The sequence below is a fragment of the Protopterus annectens genome, chromosome 6.part0, assembly GCF_019279795.1.
Source record: "Protopterus annectens isolate FY-2018-M chromosome 6.part0, PAN1.0, whole genome shotgun sequence".
Classification (NCBI taxonomy): Eukaryota; Metazoa; Chordata; order Ceratodontiformes; family Protopteridae; genus Protopterus; species Protopterus annectens.
In genome coordinates this window covers 274,616,393-274,642,773 of record NC_056737.1, presented here as the reverse complement: position 1 = coordinate 274,642,773, position 26,381 = coordinate 274,616,393, and the positions used below count along the sequence as shown (strand labels likewise).

The window sequence follows — 26,381 nt, the reverse complement described above, 5'->3', positions numbered from 1 at the left end:
CACTTCTGTATTGGGGAGATGGAAGTCTGCTGGGTACAGCATAAGGGCTCTTTGTGGAGGAGACCTTCTTTGTTAACAACAATGTGGGTGTCACAATTCTGTTATTTAGCACAATTATAATATCAGAGGAACCGCTGCTTGAAAGCAAAACAAGACACTTGCTATTCATTCAAGGCTTATTAACCCTTTTAGTGTGTACATCTTATTTTCATGGTGATCCTGTCAAGGGTGTTGCTATCCCAGAACTGATGGTACAATAACTTACATACATTATGGTGGAGAAAGCTGTACTGACATTTAGCAAAACCTCTTCTTTCATATTTACTTTCTTCTTTTCTACCATATCAATTACAACAATCCATCACTCTTGATACAGACATAATCAGAATTACATTTTTCTTCCTCTGAGGTATACAGTTTCAAAACTATATACATCTTGTCATGCAGGTTTGGCTGTTTTCAAATGTGGGCAAGAAATGACTGTGTGAATTAGCCTTGTGCTGTTGTGCTTGATGTTTGGTTTTCCTGACATCTCAGACAGTTTAGCTTGTGTTCTTCCTAGAACTCTATGGTAAGGACCTGTATGATACAAACGTCTGTACAAAGTACATTGTGAGATTTGCTAGTATATATTTATAACTAGCAGATGCCCATGTGACATACTTTGTTACCTTAAATCGGTCAGATGGATTTCAAGGAGCATTTGTTTTCAGTATGGAGCATTTTTTTCCTTCCTTCCTAGTTTGCCAAGTTTGGGGTCACAGACATGCTTAGAAGTTTATGCTCAGCTGAGCTATACAAATGCTGACTCAACCTTGAAAGTCGTACTAAAGCACACATTCTGCTAGAACTGAGTTTCTTAGAATTAGTGCAAAGTGGAGCATTTCTTGTGTATTAAACAGGCATCTCAGCAGTAGGCGTCCCTCTTAATTAACAGCCCCTCATGTTGTCAGAGAGCCAGTGATTCACTAGATGCAGTCCCTTAGATAGTATAAATTGTAGAGGTATGTTACTAGTATACCTACCCCTTACCTTAAGAGGGCAGAACTACTTTTTCAGAGTATCAACTGAAGAAGTATCATTGTCTTGTTTTTATTGAAGGGATCCGGAAATTCATATTTAGGGATCTTGAGAGACGTGATTTAAAGCTGAGAGAAGTGAATCACTGTCAAGTTTTTTGCTTCAGTGTATCATGTTAATGGTTCCTTCTAAGGAATTATGTCCTTGATGAGGAGATAATTAAAGTGTCATTTAGCTCAGTAAGGAATATGTTCTATTATTTATGTGCCCTCACATATAACACATTGCCTTTGTTTATAGGTATGGTCCTGTACAATGGCTTATCAAGGAATTATGTCCTTGATGAGGAGCTAATTAAAGTGTCCTTTAGCTCAGTATGGAATACGTTCTATTGTTTATGTGCCCTTACATATAACACATTGCCTTTGTTTATGGGTATGGTCCTGTACAATGGCTCATCTTCCAACAGATCATGGCTCTACATTCAAACATTTGCCTTCTGTCTTGAACATGTCCCTACTCTTAAAAGTTTACCGTTGACCATAGTCATAGTCCTACTGTTAATAGCTGTCCTTTAAGCATGGTTCACTCTCCAAAATCTTCACCTCTGACCATGGCATGTTCTCCGTAGCTCACCTTTGATTCCAGGAATGATTATGTGCACAACAAATTACCTTTCATTCTGGCCACGGTCCTGCAGTAGACAACTTGGATGTAATTGTGAAAAGGGTCCCCTGCTCAAACACTTATTTTTAAATCCTGAATTGCTTTGCTCAGCAGTATATCTTTAGCTCCAAATATAAGATCACCATCTTGCATTTAATCCTGTGAATGGACCTGATGTCAACAAATTATTATCTGTTGAGCTCACAGTCCTCTGTTTGACAATTTACTTCATCCTTGATTTCATCATTTGCTCAGAAACTTATTCTCAGTAATTACCATGATCCTCTGCTCAACAAGTTGTCTTGTGAACTTTGTGGCACTACCCATTGTTATGCAGTCACTATCCTATGATGCTAAGTATGATTTTACACTCAACAATTTGATCCTGGTCTGGCACTCAGCACCTTACCATTCGGTCTTGGGTAACCCATGGAGCAAGGTTCTCCAACTGTCCTCTTTGACTTACAGTAGCAGTGGTAGCTTGGAAAATCCTCTCCAAGCTTTTCAATGAGTAATATATTTAGGACCATCTCCACTGTTCAGATCCCAAAAGATCATAAAGAGCTAAAATGTTTTCAAGCTAGAAAAGTGTGTCATTCCTTTTATCACGTACATTCTGCAAACAGTTAATTCCATCACTCACAGGATTGCCTTCTTGACATGGGTACTGATCCATACACCCCCAAGAATTAAATAAATTAATTCAGTAAACAATCCTGAGAATATTATGTGACTAATGAGAGACTTGACCACAGTAATATGACCATTTTGTCTTGGAAAACTTGTTGAACAGTGCAATATATATATATATATATATATATATATATATATATATATATATCTGTATATATTTTTTTTTTGCTAAAACCTTTATCTTTCAGAAAATTGATATGACCAGCTGTGTCATATTAGCAGCTATCACTCTCTAGTTAAGGAACGTAACCTTGCATCCAGCATTACTTAAAAGGAGTGCAAGCATTTGATCATTAGCTAGCTACATTTCCCTGCCAACAAAAAATTAAAAAAAAAATCTACAAAGTGGCAGAAAAAGGGGAAGTTAGGATGTACCATATATAATAAATAGAAAACTGTGTTATGGTTTTAATTTACTATGGACCTGACTCTGTGTTACTTTCACATTCCTAAGTTTGGATAACTTAAGATAATGTACTACTGTTTTCTTTCTGGTGAGAAGAGAAACACATTGGGGTTGTTATGATTTATCTTCATAGCTGAAGGTGACATTAATAACTCAGCCTCAAATCATAGGTGAGTTTTTAAACATGTTCATTCGCCACCAAGAGATCCTCATTCAGCTCCTTAGACAGTCATCTATGTAAAGAAAACAAAGATACATTTCCTGTTATCAGATACTTTGGCACCTACCCCTTAGATACTTTGTCAGTGGATTTGTAGTAGGGTTAAAAAATACAAGAGAGCTTGTCTTATCCACTTACTAAAGTTATATGCTATCCTGCTTTCTTCCTAACTGATATAAAACTGAAATACCACCTCTGAAATATTATCTGAAACATTAATCCTCACTTACCTTGTCTGCTTGTGAAATGTCAGAAAGGGACCATTGTTGTTCATGGGTCTGACTCACTTCTACTTTCCATACTTGTTTATTTGCTGGTTTGTATGTTTGTGGGAAGGGGACCAGAGTAAAATAAATTGTATCTTTTTAGCCACAGCCAAGCAGCAAGAAGAATAGACACACACACACACACACACACACACACATATATATATATATATATATATATATATATATATATATATATATATATATATATATATATATATATATACAGTGGATTTAAAAAGTTTACACACTCCTGTTAAAATGCCAGGGTTTTGTGATATAAAACAATGAGACCACAATAAATAATTTCAAAACTTTTCTCACCTTTAATGTGACCTATAACCTGTACGATTCAATTGAAAAACAAAAATAATTAAATAAAAAACAAACACAATACACTGGCTTCATAAGTGTGCACACCCTTAAACTAATATATTGTTGTGTGTGCACACCCTTAAACTAATACTTTGTTGAAGCACCTTTTGATTTAATTACAGCATTCAGTCATCTTGGGTAGGAGTCTATCAGCATGGCACATATTGACTTGGCAATATTTGCCCTCTCTTCCTTGCAAAACTGCTCCAAATCTGTCAGATTGTGAGGGCATCTCTTGTGCACAGCCCTCTTTAGGTCACCCGCAGATTTTCTATTGGATTTAGGTCTGGGTTTCCGGCTGGGCCATTCCAAAACTTTAATTTTCTTCTGGTGAAGTCATTCTTTTGTTGATTTGGATGTATACTTGGGTTCATTGTCATGTTGAAAGGTAAAATTCCTCTTCATCTTCAGCTTTCTAGCAGATGCCTGAAGGTTTTGGGCCAAAAGTGACTGGTATTTGGAACTGTTCATAATTCCTTCCACCTTGACTAAAGCCCCAGTTCCAGCTGAAGAAAAGCAACCCCAAAGCATGATACTGCCACCACAATGCTTCACCATGGGTATGGTGTTCTTTTGTTGATGCGAAGTGTTATTTTTACTCCAAACATACCTTTTGGAATTGTGGCCAGAAAGTTCAGCCTTGGTCTCATCAGACCATAACACATTTTCCCACATGCTTTTGGGAGACCTGATGTAATACTTTGCAAATTGTAGCCAGTCCTGGATGTTTTTCTGTGTAAGAAAAGGCTTCCATCTTGCAGCCCTACCCCATAGTCCAAACATATGGAGAGTATGGGAGATTGTTGCCATATGTAGTACACAACCAGTACTTGCCAGAAATTCCTGCAGCTCCTTCAGTGTTGCTGTTGGTCTCTTGGCAACCTCCCTGACCAGTTTTCATCTTGTCTTTTCATCAGTTTTGGAGGGATGTCCATTTCTTTGCAACGTCACTGTTGTCCCATATTTTCTCCACTTTTTGATGACTGTTTTCACTGTGTTCCATGGTATATCCAATGATGTGGAAAATGTTTTGTACCCTTCTCCTGACTGATACCTTTCAACAATGAGATCCCTTTGATGCTTTGTAAGCTGTCTGTGAACCATGGCGTTTCCTGTAACAGGCAACTAAGTAAATGTCAGGAAAATCCTACTAGGACAGCTGAACTTTATTTGGGGTTAATCAGGGTCTCTTTATTGATGGCAGGTGTGTACCCAAGAAGACTAAATGTTGTAATTAAATCAAAAGGTGGTTCAACAAAGTATTAGTTTAAGGGTGTGCACACACAACAAAGTATTAGTTTAAGGGTGTGCAAAGTTATGCAACCATCATATTGTACATTTTTTATTTTTTATATTTTTTCCCCTAACAGATTTGTTTGTTTTGAATTGTACAGGTTATAGGTCACATTAAAGGTGGGAAAAGTTTTGAAATGATTTATTGTAGTCTCATTTCTTTATATCACAAAAACCTAGCATTTTAACAGGTGTGTGTAAACTTTTTATATCCACTGTGTGTGTGTGTATATATATATATATATATATATATATATATATATATATATATATATATATATATATATATATATATATATATATATGAGAAAGAAAAGACTAAAACCTGGGAAATTAATGTGCGATAAGTTGAAAAATAACATTAAAGCCTGCCAAAAACTACAAAAAATAGAGTCCAGTATCATTCACACTTCCTATTTATTTCAAGTACATGTGCATGGAGGCAATTTACTTTTATTCTAGTGTGACATGATCCTAATAATTTATAGTTTCTTATGACTGACTGCTGGAAATAACCTACGAACCCTCCACTGCCTTCCTCTACAGTTTATTTCTGCCTAAGACATCTGTACATTTCTCTACAAACTCTGTAGTCTAACTTTTGCAAATTGTGTTTAAACATTGCTTTAGAACCCTATAGTGACCACACATCACCAGAAAGAACTATCCGACCCACCCCACTCCCCACTGTTACCTTCCTTCAGCTTTCTCAACTTCTGCAGACTACTCATTCGCTTCTATCCACTCCTGCAATCATTTCCTTCTGTTTAACCTGCTGCATTTTTCAGGTGCTTACCAGAAATTTCCAGCTCTAGCCTTCAGTGCCCCGATAGTTGGAGCCTTCTCTTTTCTTTCTTTTTTTGTCTTAACCCCCCCCCCCCCCCACTGCCAAGCTCTTAACCCAACTTCCATGCACTATTGACAAATTGTTTTTTTTCTTTTAGTCCTCCCTTAGCTCCTTCTCTGGGCTAACTGGCTCCATTCACCCTCATTATGCTCGAGCTCACTCCACTCTCCTACCCTACCCCCATTCCCAGCCACCCCCACTATCATTTGATTTATACTGTTCTAACCACTCCCCCTTCCCATCAGCCTCCCTACCACCATGCCCCCTTCACATCCACTTCCTTCTCTAACATACTTCTATTTCTACCATGCTGCTTCACATTCAGCAAACACTACTACCATTCACAGTGGCAGTACTTCTTTTCACCCTCTCAAAATCCACTACTATACAACCACTATCCCCCCTCCCAAATTAAATTCCTTAATCCAATCCTTCACACCCCCCATTCTAAAATCTTACTCAAATGTAGGTCCTAGCCTCTTCCTTCATAATGACATCCTGTGCTTTAAGAGTTACTTCCTCCAAACATATTTGCCACTTTACTACTCATCTAATTCCAACTTCTACCTCATACACTACATGTACTCTACACTTTCTTCCCCCTGCCATCACCTTTATCCCACTATATCCAACCTTATCCACTCCAGAGACATCCATCCCAGTCCTGGGCCCACAAGGTCTTACAGCCATAATTCCATCTACTCCAATAAATCTAAGTCACTTCACCTATCTACCATAAACTTCCAAAGCCTGTGCAAGAAAACTTCTCAGCCATATGTCTGGCTCTCCCAAAATAAAAATGGCATCCTTGCTACCACATAAACTTGGTTAAAACCATCTGTTCAGGACTCTGAACTTCTCCCTCCAAACTTTAATCTACCTAGAGCTGACATGCTACATAAAAAAGGAGGGGGAGTAACCATATTCTACCCCACTTCTCTCACTCTAAGTTAATTCAATGACCACATCCCTCAGTTCCATTATGTAGACATCCTAATCTCCTTTCTTGACATCAACCACTCCAAGAAACTATGTACAATTGTCCTATACATCCCTCCTGGAAGTAATATCCCTATTTTAGAAGATGTCTTGTCTTGGATCTCCCGCACCATAAAAACTTCACTCCACTTCACCCAGCTCTTCACATCCACCACCAGATACAATAGAACTAAGGTTGGATCCATCCTAGACTGGATCTTAGTTTCAGATCCCTTAAAGTTCATCACTTTTGGGTCCCTACCCAACTCTCATAGTGACCACCTCCCTGCCTTTGCAATCCATGCCAGCTCATCTATCCCAAAACATCAAAACATCTAAGTTCAATCCCACTTCTTTTAACAACATCCTCACTAATATTAACTGGACTATTCTCAAATTCCTCCCCTTAGTTGAGGCCCTCCTCTATTTCAATACTACCTTTCTAGCAATATTAGATAGCCTAGTCCCCACTAGAAATAAAAGGATCAAAGCTAGTCATGCCCCCTGGTTAACAAAAGCCACTAAAGATACCATGAATAACAGGGGACAAGCAATGGAAATGCTGGCTGAAGTCTAACAATAACACAGACCTTATACTCTATAGAGAACTCTGCAACCAAGTTAAAAAAACTCATCCATTCCAAGTACAAACAGCAGTTCTTCTGGAACCTGCAAAATAACAGAGCAAATAACTCCAAATCTTTCTGGTCCTCTGTTAATAAACTTCTGAACCACAGCTCCAAACCCAACCCATGCTCACACCCTGACAAGTCACCTGAACAAATAGCCAGCCTAGTCAACAGCTACTTTATCGACACTTTTGCCAATATTACTGCCTCCTTCATCCTTCCTCTCCCTCAGAATGCTTCCTCTAATTCTCACTCTCCTTCTCTTCTCTCTCCTCTCATAATTTTACTGACTCTTCTAATCACACTCTTCCTTTTTCCTCCCCAAACTCTCACAATACCCCTGCAGATTACACTCACATAGATACCTATCCGCAATTCACTCTCTTGCCCATGCCTACCTCCTACATCAAAAACTCCTTTTAAAATTAAAACCATGCTGCAGTGCAGCCGATGAAATTATTCCCATGTTTCTAAAACTTGCTGTAGACTCAGTGGCATATCCTATTAGCATCCTTGTTAACAGATCTATACAAGAATCTCATGTCCCTGACCTTTGGAAAAAAGCTGTCATCCTACTACTTCACAAACGTGGCTCCTCTAATGACATCTCAAACGTCCGTCCTATCGCTATACTTTCCCCTATCTCCAAAATTCTTGAAAAATGTTTACAAAAACAACTACTAGACTACCTGCTTCAGTACAACATTCATTCCCCAACAAGGCTTAGGTTCTTCCCAGGTCTTAGTACTATTTCTGCATTACTTTCCTTCCTAGACACAGGAAATAAAGCCCGCGACTCAGGAAATTTTGTCTTTGCCCTTTATTTAGACTTATGAAAAGCCTTTGACACTGTCTCTCACCCCTTACTCCTGTCCCAGCTGTCTAAAATAGGTCTCTCTCTCCCCACTCCATTAACTGGTTCAAAAGCTATCTTTTCAACAGGGAGCATGCCGTTAGATGGCAAAATTCAATTTCAGCCTTTATACATAACCCCACAGGTGTGCCACAAGGCTCTATTTTAGGCCCTCTTCTATTCAATATTTTCATTAATAACTTCCACCAAGTTATCAAACAGGGCTCACTTGTCCAGTATACAGAGGATGTTACTATTATCTGTTCAGCCCCAAAAACAAATACTCTCAGGCATTCCACCCAAACAGCCTTTCTCACTGTGGAAGAATGGCTTCTTGAAAATCACCTCTCCTTAAATCCCAAAAAGACTAAACTCATGATATTTACCCCCAAGAAAAATTCACCAATTAATAAACTCTCCTTTGATATTTTATCTCTTAACTCAACCAAGATCGAGTTAGTTACACATACAAAACTGCTGGGCATAATAATCGACGAAAACCTCAAATTCAGTCTTCACTTTCAAAACAATAGCAACAAAACGCACAAAAATCTTGGGCTTCTCTACAAGCATTAAAGTTTCTCTTTCTCTCCTCCAAACGTACCCTAGCTCTTCCCTGTCTCTTGCCGTCTCTCACTTATGGTGCTCCCGACCTAACTAACCCACATTCTTCACTGTTATCAAAACTAGAGTCTTGTTATAACAAAACTGCTAAATTCGCAGCCAACAGCTCTCACTCTTCTCACCACTGTTTAGCCCTAAAAGAACTACAATGACTAGAACTCCTTTACTATATACTTCTCTTACAGCTCACTACCACACGCACACTGATTTACAAGCCACAAGACTGCCCTGCCCTTAGCTCCCTCCTCACTCTATACAACCCACTTAGAACCCTACAATCTGAACACCAGTTTCTTCTCAAAACTCATAAACCAAAACTATCAGCAACCAAATTCTTGTACTCCTGGAATGTTTCCAAAACCTGGAACAACCTTCCTCCCTCTGTATGTCTACAGCAGCTGCCCACCAACTTTAAAAGTGCTTTACATAACCACCTTCTCTCCACGTGGTTATGTAACTGTGGTGTTGCACAAACTGCCATCACCTAATCTCTTCCCACAAAACCCTAGACCTTAACTTCCTTCTCCTCTCCCTTATCTCCATTGCTCTTCCCTTCCCACCCTTTCTTCTTTCTTCTTCTCTATCTGCCAAAACCTCCTCCCCCTTATTTCCCCACCATCTCTTCCCCCTCTTGTCACTTGCCCCATCAATCTCCTATCTCCCTTCCTTCTCTAATACTTCCTCCCCCTCTTTCCTCTATCCTCTATTCTACACTATCCACCAAGTCTACTCAGTTTCTCATTCTATGTCTCTGAATGCTCCCTCTATGCATGACTAACTCCTTCCTGGTATTTCTATTATTCCATTCTTTAATCTCTCCCTCTCCTGACTCATTATATTTCCTGATTGTAATATAATTCACATGTATTTTTATTATTCTCAGTAGACTCTTTCTAGCTGTTGTTTTTCTTTTGGCTTTTCCCGGTTAGGGGTCACCACAGTGGAACTCCGGTCCGCTAATGATTGGCAGATCGATTTTTACAGTGCCAAGGTGCCAGCCTGATGCCCAACCTTCAACTAAGAATCTATATTAAATTGTTTTTTCGTTTAAGCAGTAACCCAATTTTTGTATTCTTTTATTGTGATTTTCTTAAAATTTGTTGTAATGTGTACCAATTTCTGTGTTGGAGCTTTTCTCCCCGGGCCTCCACTGAAAATGGGCTATCTTGACCCAGTGGACTTTCCCAGTAAACAAATGTGAGTAAATAAATAAATAAATGACTACTAAAATGAGCTTGAAATAGTAGGAGTTGCTACTGAAAATAACTCTGAGCTGTAGGTCACTGTAAGAGGTTTATCAGGTGACAAATAGAGTATTCTAGAAGAGTGGACAGTTTTAATGGTGACCTTAAAGCTGTACTCCTCAGCCAAGAAAGAGTAGTCACTTAAATACAATAGTTTATAGCTTGTATCTGTAGATACTATGCCAGACATTTTGCTGTCTCCAGGTATAGGCAGTGGTTACTCTACTTGGGGAATTTGCTCTACATATTCAAGTTCTGTTTTGTGCACTCTGCAGTATCCTTATATGAGCCATAGAGGATGAAGCTATTACTGGAACAGCATATTCAAGATTACTTAACAGAACTCCAATGTCTAATGTCAACCTCGATATTTTTTTTAGTATAGATTTGATGTTATACACTGCTTAGAGATGTAGTTACTGAAAGAAGCCACAATGGGAAATTGTCTTTTAATAGGTTGTATACAGTGCTTGATTTTCAAAACTGACAAAATAATGCTTTGCTGTCACGGTTTTAGAGAATGCATGAGTCAAATTGGGAAATAGTAAACTGCAAAGAAAGAACGAGAGATGCTCTTGTCAAGAATGCTGATTCAGATAGACCAAGCAGTGCGGCTCACAGTATGTCATTCATACTGTAACAACAATGCAAAGGAAATGATGCTGGCCGACAGCTACAGGAAGACCAGGAAGCTGAGTAGGCAGAGAATGTTTTATATGCATAGATTATTAAACGTACCACTCTCAAATAATCAAATTTATAAACACAAGTATAAGTGCGCTTCTGAGAAAAGGAAGACATATAATGGTGTCATATCTGGCAATGTTCGCATCACGGAAGTCGAGATTTTAGAAGATTTTAGCATGAGTGGGGTTTCACAGATACAGTGTATAGTCTACAGTATCAGCTACCTAATACAATCACAGCAATTTGGCTAAGCTTAAACACACTGTTATAAGATTCATGCCAGGATTTGGAGAGAAAATGCAGCTGTGTGCATTTCTTCAGGATTGACTTTCATTTATTACCAAGTCACTTTGTAACCTTCTTTATAATACACACAGATGCATCTTCCCCACCACAAAATATTTCACTTTCTGAACTACTTAACTGAACCATCCAACCAGATTACTGCACTCCTCTCACATAGCAATCATAAACTCATAACTGTTATGGAGACTTCATATTACAGATGCATAGATTCATAGGTAAGTGCAAGCTAGCTGCCCTTGTAGGCCATTTTAAGCCTAAGCCCCTTTCACCCCATCCTAGCCACTGCATCCTTCCTTTACAGTAACCTACTTTCTGCTGTTTTCTTTTTGTAGTACTTACTCTTGCTACAGTCCCCAGCTTGTACACATGTATGTACATGTATATATTTTTTCTGTAAATTAATACCTCTACAGCATTACTTGATGTCTTATCACCTTACATGCAGTTGTGCTGCCTCAAAACCAGGCAGTCTTTCACCAGGCTTGCAAACAGTTCTTCTCTACATTGGTTAGTTTGTGTTTCAAACTTCTAGTTGCAGAATACCATCATGTTTCAGCATACCGGGGTACCCTGGCTGTACATTATTCTGTATAATCACTGCTGTTTGTATCCATAAACAGAATGCTTTACTATGATTCACTTTTTTATTGTATTGTATGGCAGTCATTTTGTCGTTATAGTTGATATTGTTTTTCTTTTGTAAGTGGTCAGGGTACACTTACTACAGCTGTTCCTAATGTACACAGTTTATCCTGTTTGTTTTCTGTTGAATGTTTTGTTTTGTTTTTTTTATTTTGTTTTGTAATTTGTATTGCGCACTATATCATTTGTTGGAGCTTTTCTTCTCAGGCCCACTACTGAAAAGGGGCTTCATTCCAATTAGACTACAAGAAGTAAAAACATAAATAAAATAAAAGCAAAACGAATAAAAGGACACTTCTACTTGTAAATATTGAATATTATAATAATTTCCACTTATTTAGCACTATTTCTGAGCTAGGGTGGAGAGCATACCTGAGAAATATATCACTTATGTTTGTTTATCTCTGTGCAGGATTCCTGAACCAGATCCAAGCCACACGTTAGAAGAACGGGTAGTGCACTGGTACTTCAACCAGCTAGACCACAATGGCAGTGGTGACATCAGTAAGAAGGAGATGAAGCCCTTTAAACGTTATGTGAAGAAGAAAGCAAAGCCAAAGAAATGTGCCCGTAAATTTAGCGATTACTGTGATGTTAACAAAGACAAGGCCATCTCTCTGTCAGAACTGAAAGGATGCCTAGGAGTGAACAAGGAAGGAGGTATTGTTACTTCTAGTTATATAATTGTTGTATTGTCAGCTGGCTGATAAATAATGAAATTCAGAGCAAAGTTAAGTTACTTGGGAGAGAGGGCCATCCCAACTTTGGTAACTAAGCTGTACACTAGCAAGTCCCACTACTCCTAAATCACCCCACCTACAAATTAAAGCTCCTTAAAGTCTTTGAAATCCAAGTTAAAGTATTTTTTTACCAGTGATGTTGCTAGTGTAGGGCAAAGGCGGCAGCTGCCCTAAGAGAAAAGTGTTAGGGGGCAGAACTGGCGAATGCTGATCAGTCTTCAGTGAATAATATTACATTTGCTGTCATAAATGAAACATTTAGCAATGGCATAAATTTTGGCAATTAGTTTGATGCAGTTTAATGAACTCTTTTTTTGAGTATTTATTTTATTTTCTTAATGTTGACAGGGAGTGCTAGGAAGGGGTTCAGCACCTGGAGCCATGATACCTAGCTACACCTCTGTAGTATACCAGTGAAAAGAGTGTGTTCTCCTGGACTAAGCATTTGGTTGTTGTGTAACTTTAGGGCTTACTGTGTCTACTTTGTGAAAGGCTTTATGTAGACTATGCCAGCAAGTTTACCTTTGTTGTTTTTGCTTATGTATTGACACTTCCTTGTTCCATGCTACACATACATTGTCTTCAGTTTTTTTTATTTTTATTTATTTTTGTACATGTTGTAAGTTTCTTTCTGTATGTTGTCTCATGATCTTATTTTTAATGTTCAGGTAGATGGATTAGAAAACAGTTGCCTGTTTTCAAGTATGAAATGGAATGTCAAAGCAGTAACTGATGCAAAAAATGTCAGAACAAGTCAGTTCGCTTGATACAACATTACCTAATAACAAAAATAGAGCAATTTCACAGAGAAATAAAAAAATGAACATGTATATTAGCACAGCTTATGGGATCTGTATCATCCTGCAGTCTAAAAGGCAGGAGAGTTATGCATTCTTAGTGATAGGAAAGTATCACATTGGGTTGAATAATCTGGGATAACTAACAGCTGCTGGTCCTAAACCTAGCCCCAAATTCTTTTCCTCTTTCTCTTCCCTTCTACTCCCTTTCATAGCAATGTTTCCATACTGTTTTAAAGGTAAATACCTCTGTGTAATAAACTGTGTTTACCTCTAATTATGTTGCATCTGTTTATTTCCAAGCACAAACAGTGAGACGGGTATTTGCTGAAGTCTGAAGACTATGTCCTTTGCAGAAAGCTGTTGGGAGCCTTGCTTTACTCTGTGACATCATTAAATGATTTATAAAGTCTGGACCTCCTATCTTTCAGGCATGACCTAGGATGAGGATTTAGTGTTCATGTGCTTCAGAAGTGCTACAGATCTGAGTTATACTTACAAATGGTCCCTGCTGACAGAGTACTTCCTCTATTAAATAAATAGAAAATGGGTTTGTTTAAATACCTGATTGTTGCACTCTGTCACTCATGTCTGCTTGCTTGAGGGTGTGTAAAAATACTTTTTTGCAAGGGTTCCACCTTAAAAAGTGAATTGGTAAATTTAATGAGTTGCCATGGTTGTCTGGTTTGTCTTTTGTATCTCTATATCTGTTTTACCACAGTTTGGGCACATTTTCATTATGTCATTCTAATTGCTCTAACAGTAGTAGAAGTAGTCACTGTAAGATGAGTTGAGTATGAGATTCAGAGTCGGACACTGGTCCCACATGTCTGAGTTGGCAGACATTGCTAGTGATACACAGAACAGAGGGAACTGGGTATGTGGTCAGTGTTTATTGCTGCAGGACAAACAGACCTTGGAATGAAGTTTTGCAGTTTATTCCATAGTGTTTTCATGAAATAAGACTCCTTTACCAGTTCTCATTGGCAGCCACATTTTGTGAAAAGCTGCCTATTGACTTGGTGAGATCCTGGAATTGTGTGAGTAACAAAAGTTTCTCCTTTCCCTCAAGATTCCATAATCTCAGAATTAGTATGTTTAGACATGCAGGGGTGAGAAAATTGTAGCTGTGTCACTGGTGCAACAAGTAGCATACTCACCTTTAGTGCAAAAGGCTGTGGGTTCTATTCCTACACCATGTAGATCAATTACTGAGAATGTGGTGCAGTATAAAGCTGCACTCCTGAGTATATTGCCCTTCAGATGAGATGTTAAACCAAGGCTCCTTCTGCTTGAGTTGGTGTTAGCTCAGTGGGTATAAAAGATCCCATTGTACCTATTGAAAAGTGTAGGAGTCGTTTATTTATTTACATATTTATACAATTGTTTAAAATAGTTTTCACTTTCATATTTCTATACCTCAAGCTAATAGTCAAACGTACATGTTTCTTTCTTCGACCTCCACTCCTTTTTCCATAACCATAATGTATTTTTTTTTAATTTTAACAGTAATATCCAGTTTCTATTAAACATAGTTTCATTAATCCTTTCATTCCATAATACCCAGGCCGCATAAAACACTTTTTATCCATATCTAATTTTTTTTAACTATATTCTCATAATAACCATATTCCATCATATATTTTTTACTATTATTCTGAAAATCTCCAAAACAAATATGTGCATAATTTATTCCATAATATTTAACTCTCACATTTCAAAAACATGTTCTGTTGTTTCGTCTTCACCATAATACAAAAATATTCTTTCACTTTTCTTTTTGTAAGGCATACTTGCTTTTACCAGCAACTTCTTTATTCCCAATCTCCATAAAAAATGTTGACATTCAACATAAAGACTGCACCATTTATTTATTCCTTTAATCGCATTGATCTTGTCTTCTGAAATATTCTCCCATGGATTAATGCAATAATATTTTTTCACACTATTTTGTACCATAAATTTCTGTTTTCTTCCACTTCATCAATCTTTATTTTCCACGTTTATTTTTTGCTAATTCTCTGTTTCTTCGTTAGAACTTTTTTTTACTCTTTATTTGTTATTGTTTTCCAGAATTCATTATACTTACATTTAAAAACTTGTCTTATTAAATTCACATTTATTTTTCATTTAACTGTTTCAAAATGTTATATATGTTTAATGATGCAGCATATACTATTGGATTAAGCAATCCTAATCCTCTTCCTCTGTTTATGTACAATAAACTTCTGTTAACAGGATTTAATCTAGATCCCCATATAAAGAAGATGATTATTTCTAACAAAAACTTCTCATACATTCTAGGAGTCTTAGCAGCACTGAAAATATGTTATCTTACCTATTCATACTGAGTTAATCAAATTTATTTTTTTCTTATAAACTAATCTCTACATTTTCCATAAAGCACGAATGTCTTTCACTTCCTTTAATATAATATTTAATCCCTTTCTATTACTTTCTTTATCAAAATGTATCCCTAAAACAGGTATTTCTTTCATGGAGAATTAGAAATGTCCTATTTTTATTGTATCCCCCATTTTTTTGCATTTTTCTTTATTTGAAGTCATGCATATTTCCTTTAAACAGTAAACCAAATAAATTGTAATTTATCTTATCCATCCTCTGTTTTTAGCAGTTGTAATAATATCATCTGCTTATGACATCATAACTGGAATTTCAGCATCTGTATGAACTATAAATGTTGCAGTCTTTATTTTTGGGTTAATTTCCATGACTGTTGTATTTCATTCTAAGGGGATCCAATGTCTGTCTGCCTGGGATGACATGCTTGACAAGCCTTGCACCTGTCACCCCTGAGCTTTCGGATATTGGCAAAGGCTCTTGCCACCCCCATAATGCCTTTTTTAGGCAAGGCTCAAATGATAAACCTACCGCCCTAGAAAACAAAACTCAAGATGCAAGCCCTCCTCAGTATGGACAACATCGATGTCTGTCCTGTGCCTGAAACCTGCTGCAAGGCACCTGAGAGCACCCCAGCACTATCAGGTTATACCTCATATCATGTGTTCTGGCCCCAAAGGACCGAACCACAAAAGGAGGGAGTATCTATATTCATAAAGGATACCCACACATCCAGGTTAGTGGCAACGAAGCATCGGAGACCATCCAGGTGCAATTAACCATAGGTAAACTACAGTTTGTAGCATGCTACAGACCACCTTCTCAAACTTAGGAAACCCACACAGCCTTCCTGAAGACACTGAGTATGAATGTCTCCAAACACCATCATATTGGGTGACTTCAACTACCCAAACATAGACTGGGAACATTACTCAAGCCCCAACACCCTAGCCCAAAGGTTCCTGGAGTTCATAAACTCAAATGCTATGGAACAACTAGTCACCATTCCCACAAGAGGAGAAAATATACTAGACCTGGTCATCACAAACATGGGGACAAAATGCTCCACACCTGAAGTATATCCCTCATTGGTGAGATCAGACCATAAATTAATCTCATTGGAGATCCACATCCCACCCCAGCAAAGACCACAGTGAAGAACTTCTCAAAAGCAAACTTCACACTTCTTAAGACTGGAGTGGTATCCTTCAAGGCCCTCGAGCCAGTGGAAACCACAACCCACACTGCTGAAAACCTTACAAATGCCTTCTACGAGCACCTCCAGGAATGTATGAATCAAGCAATCCCTAATAAAATCAAGACCCTTTCCACCAAAGGCATGAGCCTGGTCTGGTGGACCCCAGCCATAAACAAACTCTACAACAAGAGGAGAAAGCTACTACATGACAGAGCAAAATCCCTAAAAGGGAAGGCATCTCTGATCAATACTAGCAAAATCACTCATAAAATCATCCAAGGCCAACTTTGAGAGAAAAATCGCTAATGACACAAAAGACAATCATAAGGCCTTCTTTAGCTATGTTAGAAACCTGGGTGGAAACTCCCGGATATGCTCAGAATTAGTCCAAAATGATAAAAAAAATCACTGAACCCACAGACATTGCCAACATACTGGCAGACAGGTTCAGTGCAAATTCCTCCTCCCCAAAAGGAGAAATATCTATCCCACCAGAGTCTAGCCTCCCAAACATCTCAGATGCCCAGGTGAGAGCTGCTCTCTAAAGCAAAAACACAGCATCAATGGGACTGGGCGGTGTCCCCGGCTGTGTGCTACGAACTCAATGAGGAACTAAACCTACACATAAGGCTGCTGTTTAATCTTAGCCTTACTACAAAGAATGGTGTATGGCAACTGTGGTCCCACTCCACAAAATTACCGCCAGCCTTGTCTGCAAAGCTATGGAGAGGATCATAATGGAACTCATAAATAAAGACATTGGGGACCTACAGACACTGGATCCTACACAATTTGGCTTTGTCAAGGGCAGATCCTGCCTCTTGAACTTGGTCGACTTTTCAAAACAGTCACTAAGGCCATTGATGAGAGTAAGGCAGTTCACACAGCCTACCTTGACCTAGCAAGGGCATCATAGAAAAGCTCACCAGCTTAGATGTAAACCCATATGTCACAAGATGGGTTGCAAACTGGCTCAAGGACAGAACACACAGGGTTAGAGTTGCTGGTGCCATGTCAGACTCTAAGTGTCCCACAGGGCTCAGTTCTGGGCCCCTCTTGTTCGGCATTTATTTTTCTGAAGTGTAGGCAAACATAGGGGGATTGTGGCTGACAAAATTTGCAGATGACTGCAAACTGGGCACCATAATTGACACTCCATCAGACACAGACATCCTCCAGAGAGGTCTCATAGAAATGGATAACTGGTGCCAGAGCCATGGCCTTAAGCTAAATGCCAAAAAATGTATAGTCATACCCTTTGGGAAAAACAAGGTAACCCCTAATTACCACATAGGTGGGAATCCATTAAACACGGAAGAAGTTATCAGGGACCTGGGGTCCCAAGTTGACAGTAACCTCTCTTTTGACACTCACATTGCCAAAGTGGTTATGAAGACCTTCTACATTGCCCACCTGATCATGAAGGGATTCACATCCAGATCAGGAGAGGTCATTGTACCCCTGTACTCTTCACTTATCACACCAATGATTGAGTACAACGCCCGAATGTACCTTACCCGACACCTGCAGCAGTTGGAAAGACCCCAAAAGTTCCTCACCAAAAGGATAAAGGGGTCAAACATATGTCATACGATGCCCGACTGAAGAAACTCCAGCTCTATTCAGTCGCATACTGTCTGCTCAGAGGTGATCTGTGCCTGACATACAAGGCCATGTCCAACCGGAATTAATGGACATGCTCCACCTCAAAAAATCCAAATCCACCAGAGCCACGAGAGCAAGAGACTTAAACCTCAACACGGATATAAATAGGACATGCTGGAGGGACAGATTCATCACCCAGAGACTCCCTACACTATGGAACAGAATCCCAGTCCATGTGAGGCAGAGCCCCTCACTGACTCTGTTCAAGAGAAATCTGGATGGGAGATCGGGAATCATCTCTGTGTCACTGCTGGACAGAGTCACAGCAAACTAATGGGTATAGTATTCTCCTCTTAAGGGGTGGTGAAAGCCACACACACTCTGGCTAGGCTTATAAATGCCCTAGGGCAGATAGCCTAGTATGAACCTATGAACCTATGAACCTATAACTAAAGCAAATAAAATACTGCTGATAGGACATCCTTGTCTTATGTTTGTATTTTCTTTTAATGGTGATCCACCATTCAGACCAAGACTTCCATAATAATATAATCTTTCCATAACTGAATAATTACTTCCTTTTCTTTTTCATTCCATTCCTTTTTATTTATTTTTTACGCCTTTTCCTATTCTTATATGTTCTTTGTTATGATATGTTTCCATCCATAGTGACAAATGGTCTGAAAAGCTTGTTATAAAAGTTTATTTTTTCATTATACTCACAACTTCTGAAACTGTAAAGTAAGCAGTTTCAGTTGTTATAGCACCCCTTTTATATGTCCAATGTTTTCTATTCTATATGACTAATTTTCTACATTTCATTACTTCAATAATGTTTTATATCTTTTACTCTTTTCTTTTTATCCCCCCTCAAATCACAGTTAAAATCCACTGTAATTATAATATGCATGTTTACAACAATGTAATCTTAACATTTTTGGAAATAAATTCTCTCTTTCTTTAGACATCACATAAGTACAAATAGCTATGTTTCTATAAACTTTTTCTTACCGTCTTAAATCTACAATTGTTAATCTTCAAATTGGTAATAATGTAACATCTAAAATTGTTACCAATCTTCTGCAGAATATTGTTATTCCTGAACACTTTTCATTCCCCATGCATTCAACATGTTCTGTATTATTTCCCCACCCCACATTTTTTGTGTTTGCAGTCTTTCTCTGTAAATCAGAAATCTTATATATTCTGAGATAATAATGTCAGCATCACATTTGTTGCACCATTCTAAAATTGCTATCCTTCTTGTTATATTCTTCACACTGTTAACAGTAAGTGTCCTTCCTCTGTTCTTTAACATCTTACTCCGGTATTGCTTTCTTTAACTTCACATCTGTTACCCATTCCCTTTCTTCTTTTCTTTTATATTAAAGCCTTTACATTTTTTTTCTTTTACTCTTTTTACCAATACATTTTTCCTCTTACTACTTTCCAACTTATATCTTCTTTGCCACCAGCTTCCAAGTATATCTATTAATTCCTGTCCATCATCATTTTTTTTACTGTCTCATTTGTTTTCGAAAATTTCTTCTCCTCTTCATTTCCACTTTGGTCTTTGCCATTACCCTGATTTACAATAATTTGTTTATTCTCTTTTTCTTTACAACTCATCCATAAATGTCTGTTTTTTTTTATATTTATAACATTCAAGTTCACATTTCTTTGCTTTATGCCCTGCTGTACCACATATGCAACATTTCTTTTTGTTACAGTTACTAATTAAATGTCATTCTTTCCCACAAAAAAAACATGTTTTTGGTTGCCCCAATATTTTACAACACCTTTGTTGCCATCAACATTTATAATACTTGGAATGTGTATGATTTTTCCATTTCCATTTTAAGATGAGAATCCCATCCCCCAGTCCATAACCCCTTATTGTCATGAACTTTTGAAATGTCTATTACTTCGTTGCAAACATTTTTTAAATGTTCTTTTAAAGAATCTCTGTCAACCTCTGTTTGAAACTGCACATGTATTTTCTTTTTAGTCTCTTGAAACAATGCTTTAATTACATATTCATTCCATGGACTGTTATTCTGTCTTTTTTTCACACTCACATAAAAATGTTTCCATACCTTGTACAGTTTCAAAATAAATTTCACAGAATGTCTCATTGTTAATCAAAATAAAAGCTTTTACCTTTGTGTTTAGACTTGGATATTAGATTGCCCCATACCTCATATCTGTTTAATTCCTGGCTGTTTTGACTTTATATCCATACCACAAACTTTCCCTTTTTTCTTTTACTTCTGCCCACCTTTTGTAGTTGCCATTTTTTCCATGTATGTTGTCTTCATTTGTACACTGGCTTCTTGTAGCCTAATGTCTGTGTCTTCCTCCTCCTGTATTTTGTCTGAAATATCCAATTACAACACTTCATTCTTTCACTTACTTTGATTAATTATTTCAGTAAATCATCCCGCAAACCTCCTGATTGGAGGGTTGTTATACACTCATCTCTGCTTGACTTATCCATTTTCCCAAACAGCTGCTGCTGAAATATTAATTCTTGATCTTCTATGGCTTCTGTAACCTTTTTCCTTGAGCTGGCATTTGCCTCTGCTCCCTTCATTGAATCCTCTATCTCTCACACAGGCCTCCCAGCTGCCACTACACTAGGAACAGGTTGTGTACAGGTACTTGCAGCTAGTACTTTCACAAGTAGGGATCAAAAGCGATTCTATGAGAAGTTCCCTGATGCCCAGGCCAAATTTCCCCTAGTGGTATAAATACCACTAGCCTAGTGGAACTAACACAGACAACAAGGAATAAATAAATAAAATGCATGCAGGAGAGATTACTTTTTTGGGGAGGGGAATGTGACAGATGTTTAAGAGTTCTGTATGTTCTGACACTGCAAAGAAATTACTCTGAAAGCAACTCTTAGCTGTCATCTTTCCCACTGTTGTGCAACTTTTATATATATATATATATATATATATATATATATATATATATATATATATATGTATTACTAGATCGATATCTCGCCACTAGCCTCTCCCCCACAAAACTGCTTTCTTTAAGGTTAGATGAAAGTAGCTTTCAACAAATTTGTTTTGCTGTACTGGAACTCACATAAATATCCTTTATTTTATTATTTACTCACTTACTTACTTATGTACTATTTGCTCACCAGGTAGGTGGGCTGTCCCTTTAACCCTCTTTAGCCATGGCTTGGCCTCAGTTACACATGTGATGGAAAATACAGAATAAAAATAGAAAAAATACATAATTAGGAAAATGCAATTTATAGCATACAAAGTGTAAGTACTGTTACACTGGCAATGTGCAGGGGTTATCAACAAGTACAAATTCTGTGGCTAAAACATGAGTTATAAGCAAGGGTTAAGTACATAAATGCAATAGAAAACATCAGATAATATTTAGAGCAATACCTGAGGGTCAGGTCAAAGACATTAATAACACCAGTACTGATAGATTGAATAGTTACCTGGTGTTAACCACTATCACTGTTGCGGGTGCACTTGGCCACTTTAAGAAGATGGTTGACAGCATGTTTAAGAGGCATTAGTTGTATACTGCTTTTTATTTCTGGGGAAGGCGGTTCTTAGTTTCAAATGGCAGAACGTCTTCTGAAGAATGTTGCTCCTTAATAGCAGTTTTAAAGCATAGACAGGTGAGGGGAAGGTTGTCATTGTGGGAGCTTCTCTGGGTGTAATTTTGGTGTCCAAATATCTGTTGTGTTTTCAGGGGAGTGGAAGCCCAAGTTTAAGATTTTGAAAATGATTGAGTGGCAAGAAGAAAGGTCGACATATATGTTACTGACTGACACCTATCGTCATTAAGTAGAGTGCAATGGTGCACAAGAGTTTTGCAAGAAGATTGATTCTTAAGGTTAAGTTTTGTGTGATTCATAACATCTGAGCAGAACCAGGAAAGGCAAACCAAATTAAAGTTTTGGAAGTAGAACATTTCTAGCAATGGCAGTATGGGCAATCATTGAAAGAAAGCATATGGTTCTACACATTATGTTGTGCCAAAACTTTATTGATGATTTTGTTTGAGTCAGTAGTGAAGGAGAGTGATGGGTCAAGTATTATTCCAAGGCATTTCTGCTCCGAGACACTGGACAAGGCATTGCCTTAGCTGTTCTTCAGTAGAAGGGAAGGGTTAAAGAGACATCACCAATCCTTTTATTGTTCTTGTTGCATCCAACAATGTGTATTGTCAACCATTTGCTTTTGGCGGATATAGATTCCACGGATGTGAGTTGATGATTAGCTATAGCTCTGGTTAATCTGAGTAGGATGTTGCAGCAGGCACAACCTATATGACTGGCACTTGCATTGCATTAATACATATCAACATTTTTATAGCAGTTTTTGTGAAACTGTCCTTCTATATGTGTTAAACCAAAGTGGACATTTTTCAAAAGGGAAATTGCCTATCATCCCCATTGTAGCTCTTTTCTATTGTCATACTACTCAGATTTTTTTTTAATTTTTCTAGCCTTTGTAAAAAATAATCAGTTTGACTTGTTTTTGCTTTGTTTTGTTTGTCTTAAGAAGAGTACAGTTTCAATTGACAGATCACAGGCAAAAGTCCACATTCATTTCACATGAATTGCTTAGGCTAATAAGTAGTAATGAGTCTTGTCTGCCAGCAGGCTTTAAAACCATTGGTCTTTTTCACAACCACAGCAAAAAAAGTCAACATCATCTCACTGTCGTATGTTGGTTAGGGGTCCTTCACTTTCTTTTAAGTTATAAAAACATGAGAAGAAGCAAAGCAAGATTGTTTCAAGGATGCCAACAGTCATGATTCTCTTTGCTGCCACCATATTTCTCTTCTTGATGTGGCTTTAACTCCTCAGTCCCTTTTAATCAGCATTTATGAGACAGCTAATTTGTGTGGATTGTGGGAAGCTTTTGGCAGAGAATTAAGCTGAGGTGCAGGCACTCAAATGGTAAAAGTTGAAACATCATGTATTTACTGTAAGGAGGTTGCCAAAGGATGACCTGCCAAGTTGTGAAAGTTAATTAGTTATGTGCAGAGTTTAACTGTAGCTACATTTAACCCTCCACATCTTGAAGCATGATTTGATGTGAAGTATTCTCTTTCACAACGGAGAAGCTTAGATAATATATCCAATTGGGTTATGCCAACTTGCAGTATGGGGCAAGATGGCCTAACAGGTTATTTGATTAATAAATTAAAGGACTGTCTTCTGGACTCCCTAGTTCTGCTGTTTAATAACTTGTTTCAAAGTGGTAAAGAACTGGGGAATGAAGACAATCTTAAGAAGCTCCTTTGTATAAGAAAAAGAGGAACAAGAGAAAGTTCAAAGTTATTGCCTCATGCGTTTGACATCTGTACTGGGGAGATATTTTGAATATTGGTTACATGGTGCTGTTAAAGGAATTAATATTTACTCATTTAAGTTAAATATTTACCAGGAAGAGTTCTTTGCAGGAAGATTAACTTTGACTAGCCTTATGGTTTCCTAAGGCCTAATAGACCTGACAATGGTCAACAAACTGCTGTTTGTTGTAATTTATTTAGATTTGTTGGAAAGTCTTATGTTGTAATATTGTCCGATCTTATTACTTGTGGTGTTAACTAATGCATGATCATTAGAATCAAAAGTGGCAAACTCTCAGGAAACAATTTGTGCAAGTCCAAGGAATATACCATAGTACACACATACAAATATTTCAAGCACGGGCATAAATGCCCTTCAAGCTTGTCAATATACCAAAACAGTTGCTCCCTTAATACGTGTTCAGGCTGTTCTTAAAAATATCTAAACTAGTGCTCACTTTAATGTATGTTCCATATATCAGCTGCTCTGTCAGAGAACTAATTAGTACACTTCTCATTCCTATAGAGACTGTTGTATATTTCGATGCCCCCCCCCCAAGTTTCTGTGGGTAGACCAGTATTGTTTAATTTTGTGTTCTCAGCCTTCTTATTCACATTCATGTGTTTCCTGTTCAAATATGCAGACAATTATAAGTTTGGTATCCCAGGAAATAGCTCTGGCAATTTGTTTAGATCAATATTTATATTAGTAATGTAAATGAATGATTAGGGCAGTGAAGTCTTCTGTTTACTTTTAGTAACTGCTATATTATGTACTTTGAATGCAATTCAGTCATCAAACTGATCTGCTTGAATAGTCTTCCCTTGTCTATGGATATACCTATGAACAACTTAGGGATTATTGTCAGGAATAGACTGGTATTTCATAAACATGCCTCTCATGCTAGATTGCTATGGAAGGTGAACATACTGTACAGAATTTTTTCAACTAAAAACAAGTAGGTTTTGTTTAACTTATATCAAACGAATTTGGCCCATCCTGCAGTATAACGCCTCCATTTGTGCCTGTAGTAAAGCAGACATTAAGCCTTTAGAACCACTTCACATGGAAAATGCTAATGTATGACATTTGGATTTTGTTGAACCTGACCTGTTTAGTATTGCATGTAGCTTAATGAAAGGCAAACCTTAGTTGTCATTTACATTACCTGGTACTATATGCTGTAATAGGTTTAAAAACTCACTCTCTCACAAGGTTTGTCTGGACAGCTGATATTAACTTTCCTGTACACCTTAATAGTATGAGTAAGAGAAGTAGATTTATAACACAGGCTGTTGTAAGCTTATAAAACTACCTCCTAGCTGACGTCAAATTTGGAAATGTTCAACATGAGTTGGAGCAACAAAATACATAAGCAGTTTGAGAGTTCTGTGTTTATTTGTGTGTGCCACACCTTTCGGCCCCGAAACATGGACTGAAGCTCCAAAGGCAGTGGTGTCTCCATATTCATAAAGGATGTGCACATCTCCAGACTAGTAGCCCAGCATAATGCATCTGAGATACTTCAGGTACAACTAACAGTGGGTAAGACTGAGATCCAGGTCATAGCCTGCTACAGGTCCCCAACCATGTCCCTAGACTTTCACTCCACATTTCTAAGCACCCTGGAATCTATCAAGGTCCAACCAAACACTCTCATACTAGGAGACTTCAACTACCCCTCCATCAACTGGGAAAACTACTCATGCACCAATGCACTGGCCCAACGCTTCCTGGAATTCATCGATTCCAATGCCCTGGACCAACTCATTCTTACCCCACTAGAGGAAGCAACATCCTTGACTTGGTTATAACTAAAATGGGCAACCATTGCTTTACACCAATAGTCAGGTCCTCCCTGGTTAGATCTGACCACAAACTAATCACCATGGTAATCCACATCTCACCCACACCCCCGCAAAGGTATCCACCATGAAAAACTTCTCCAAAGCTGACTTTGGACTCCTAAAAACAAAAGTGGCTAACTTCACGGCACCCATGCCAATGGAAAATAGATGCATGACTGCCAAATCATACACCAATGCACTGTACAAACACGTACATAAATGCATGGAACTAGCAATACCCAACAGAACCAAGATGCTCTCCTCCAAAAAAAAGGAAGCCAGTGTGGTGGTCCCCTGCCATTAATAAACTCTACAACAGAAGGAAGAAACTGATGCAGAAAAAGGTGAAGTCCCAAGACTGGAAACATTCCCTTATTAGCCTCAACAAAAAGTTGAGATCCCACATCAAAACTTCCAAAGCTAGCTATGAAGGCAGAATTGCAACTGACACTAAAAACAACCACAAAGCCTTCTTTAGTTACATCAAGAATCTCCATGGCAATACCCAGATTTGCTCTGAGTTACTGAACCATGGTACCTCCTATACTGAGCCAACAGATATTCCCAACATACTAGCCGACAGATTCAGTGCCAACTTTACCCCTCTCTCCCCCCTAAAGGACCAATCTCAATACCAAAAGATTGCCAGGCACCCAGCAGTACTGCAGCACTGATTAAAGCTGCATTGTCTAAGGCCAAGAATACAGCTTCCATGAGAACTGACAAGATCCCTGGCT

At 38.0% G+C, this 26,381-nt stretch overlaps 1 protein-coding gene across 5 annotated transcripts in view; it reads left to right on the top strand.

Annotated features, from left to right (window-relative positions):
- SMOC1 (SPARC related modular calcium binding 1) overlaps positions 1-26,381 on the top strand; it is a 1,430,756-nt gene that overhangs the window by 1,383,399 nt on the left and 20,976 nt on the right. For all 5 annotated transcript variants that reach the window (XM_044074027.1, XM_044074032.1, XM_044074030.1 and 2 more), the window contains one exon: positions 12,162-12,409. In XM_044074027.1, the coding sequence (XP_043929962.1) occupies positions 12,162-12,409 (248 nt within the window). The remainder of the gene's footprint in view (positions 1-12,161; positions 12,410-26,381) is intronic.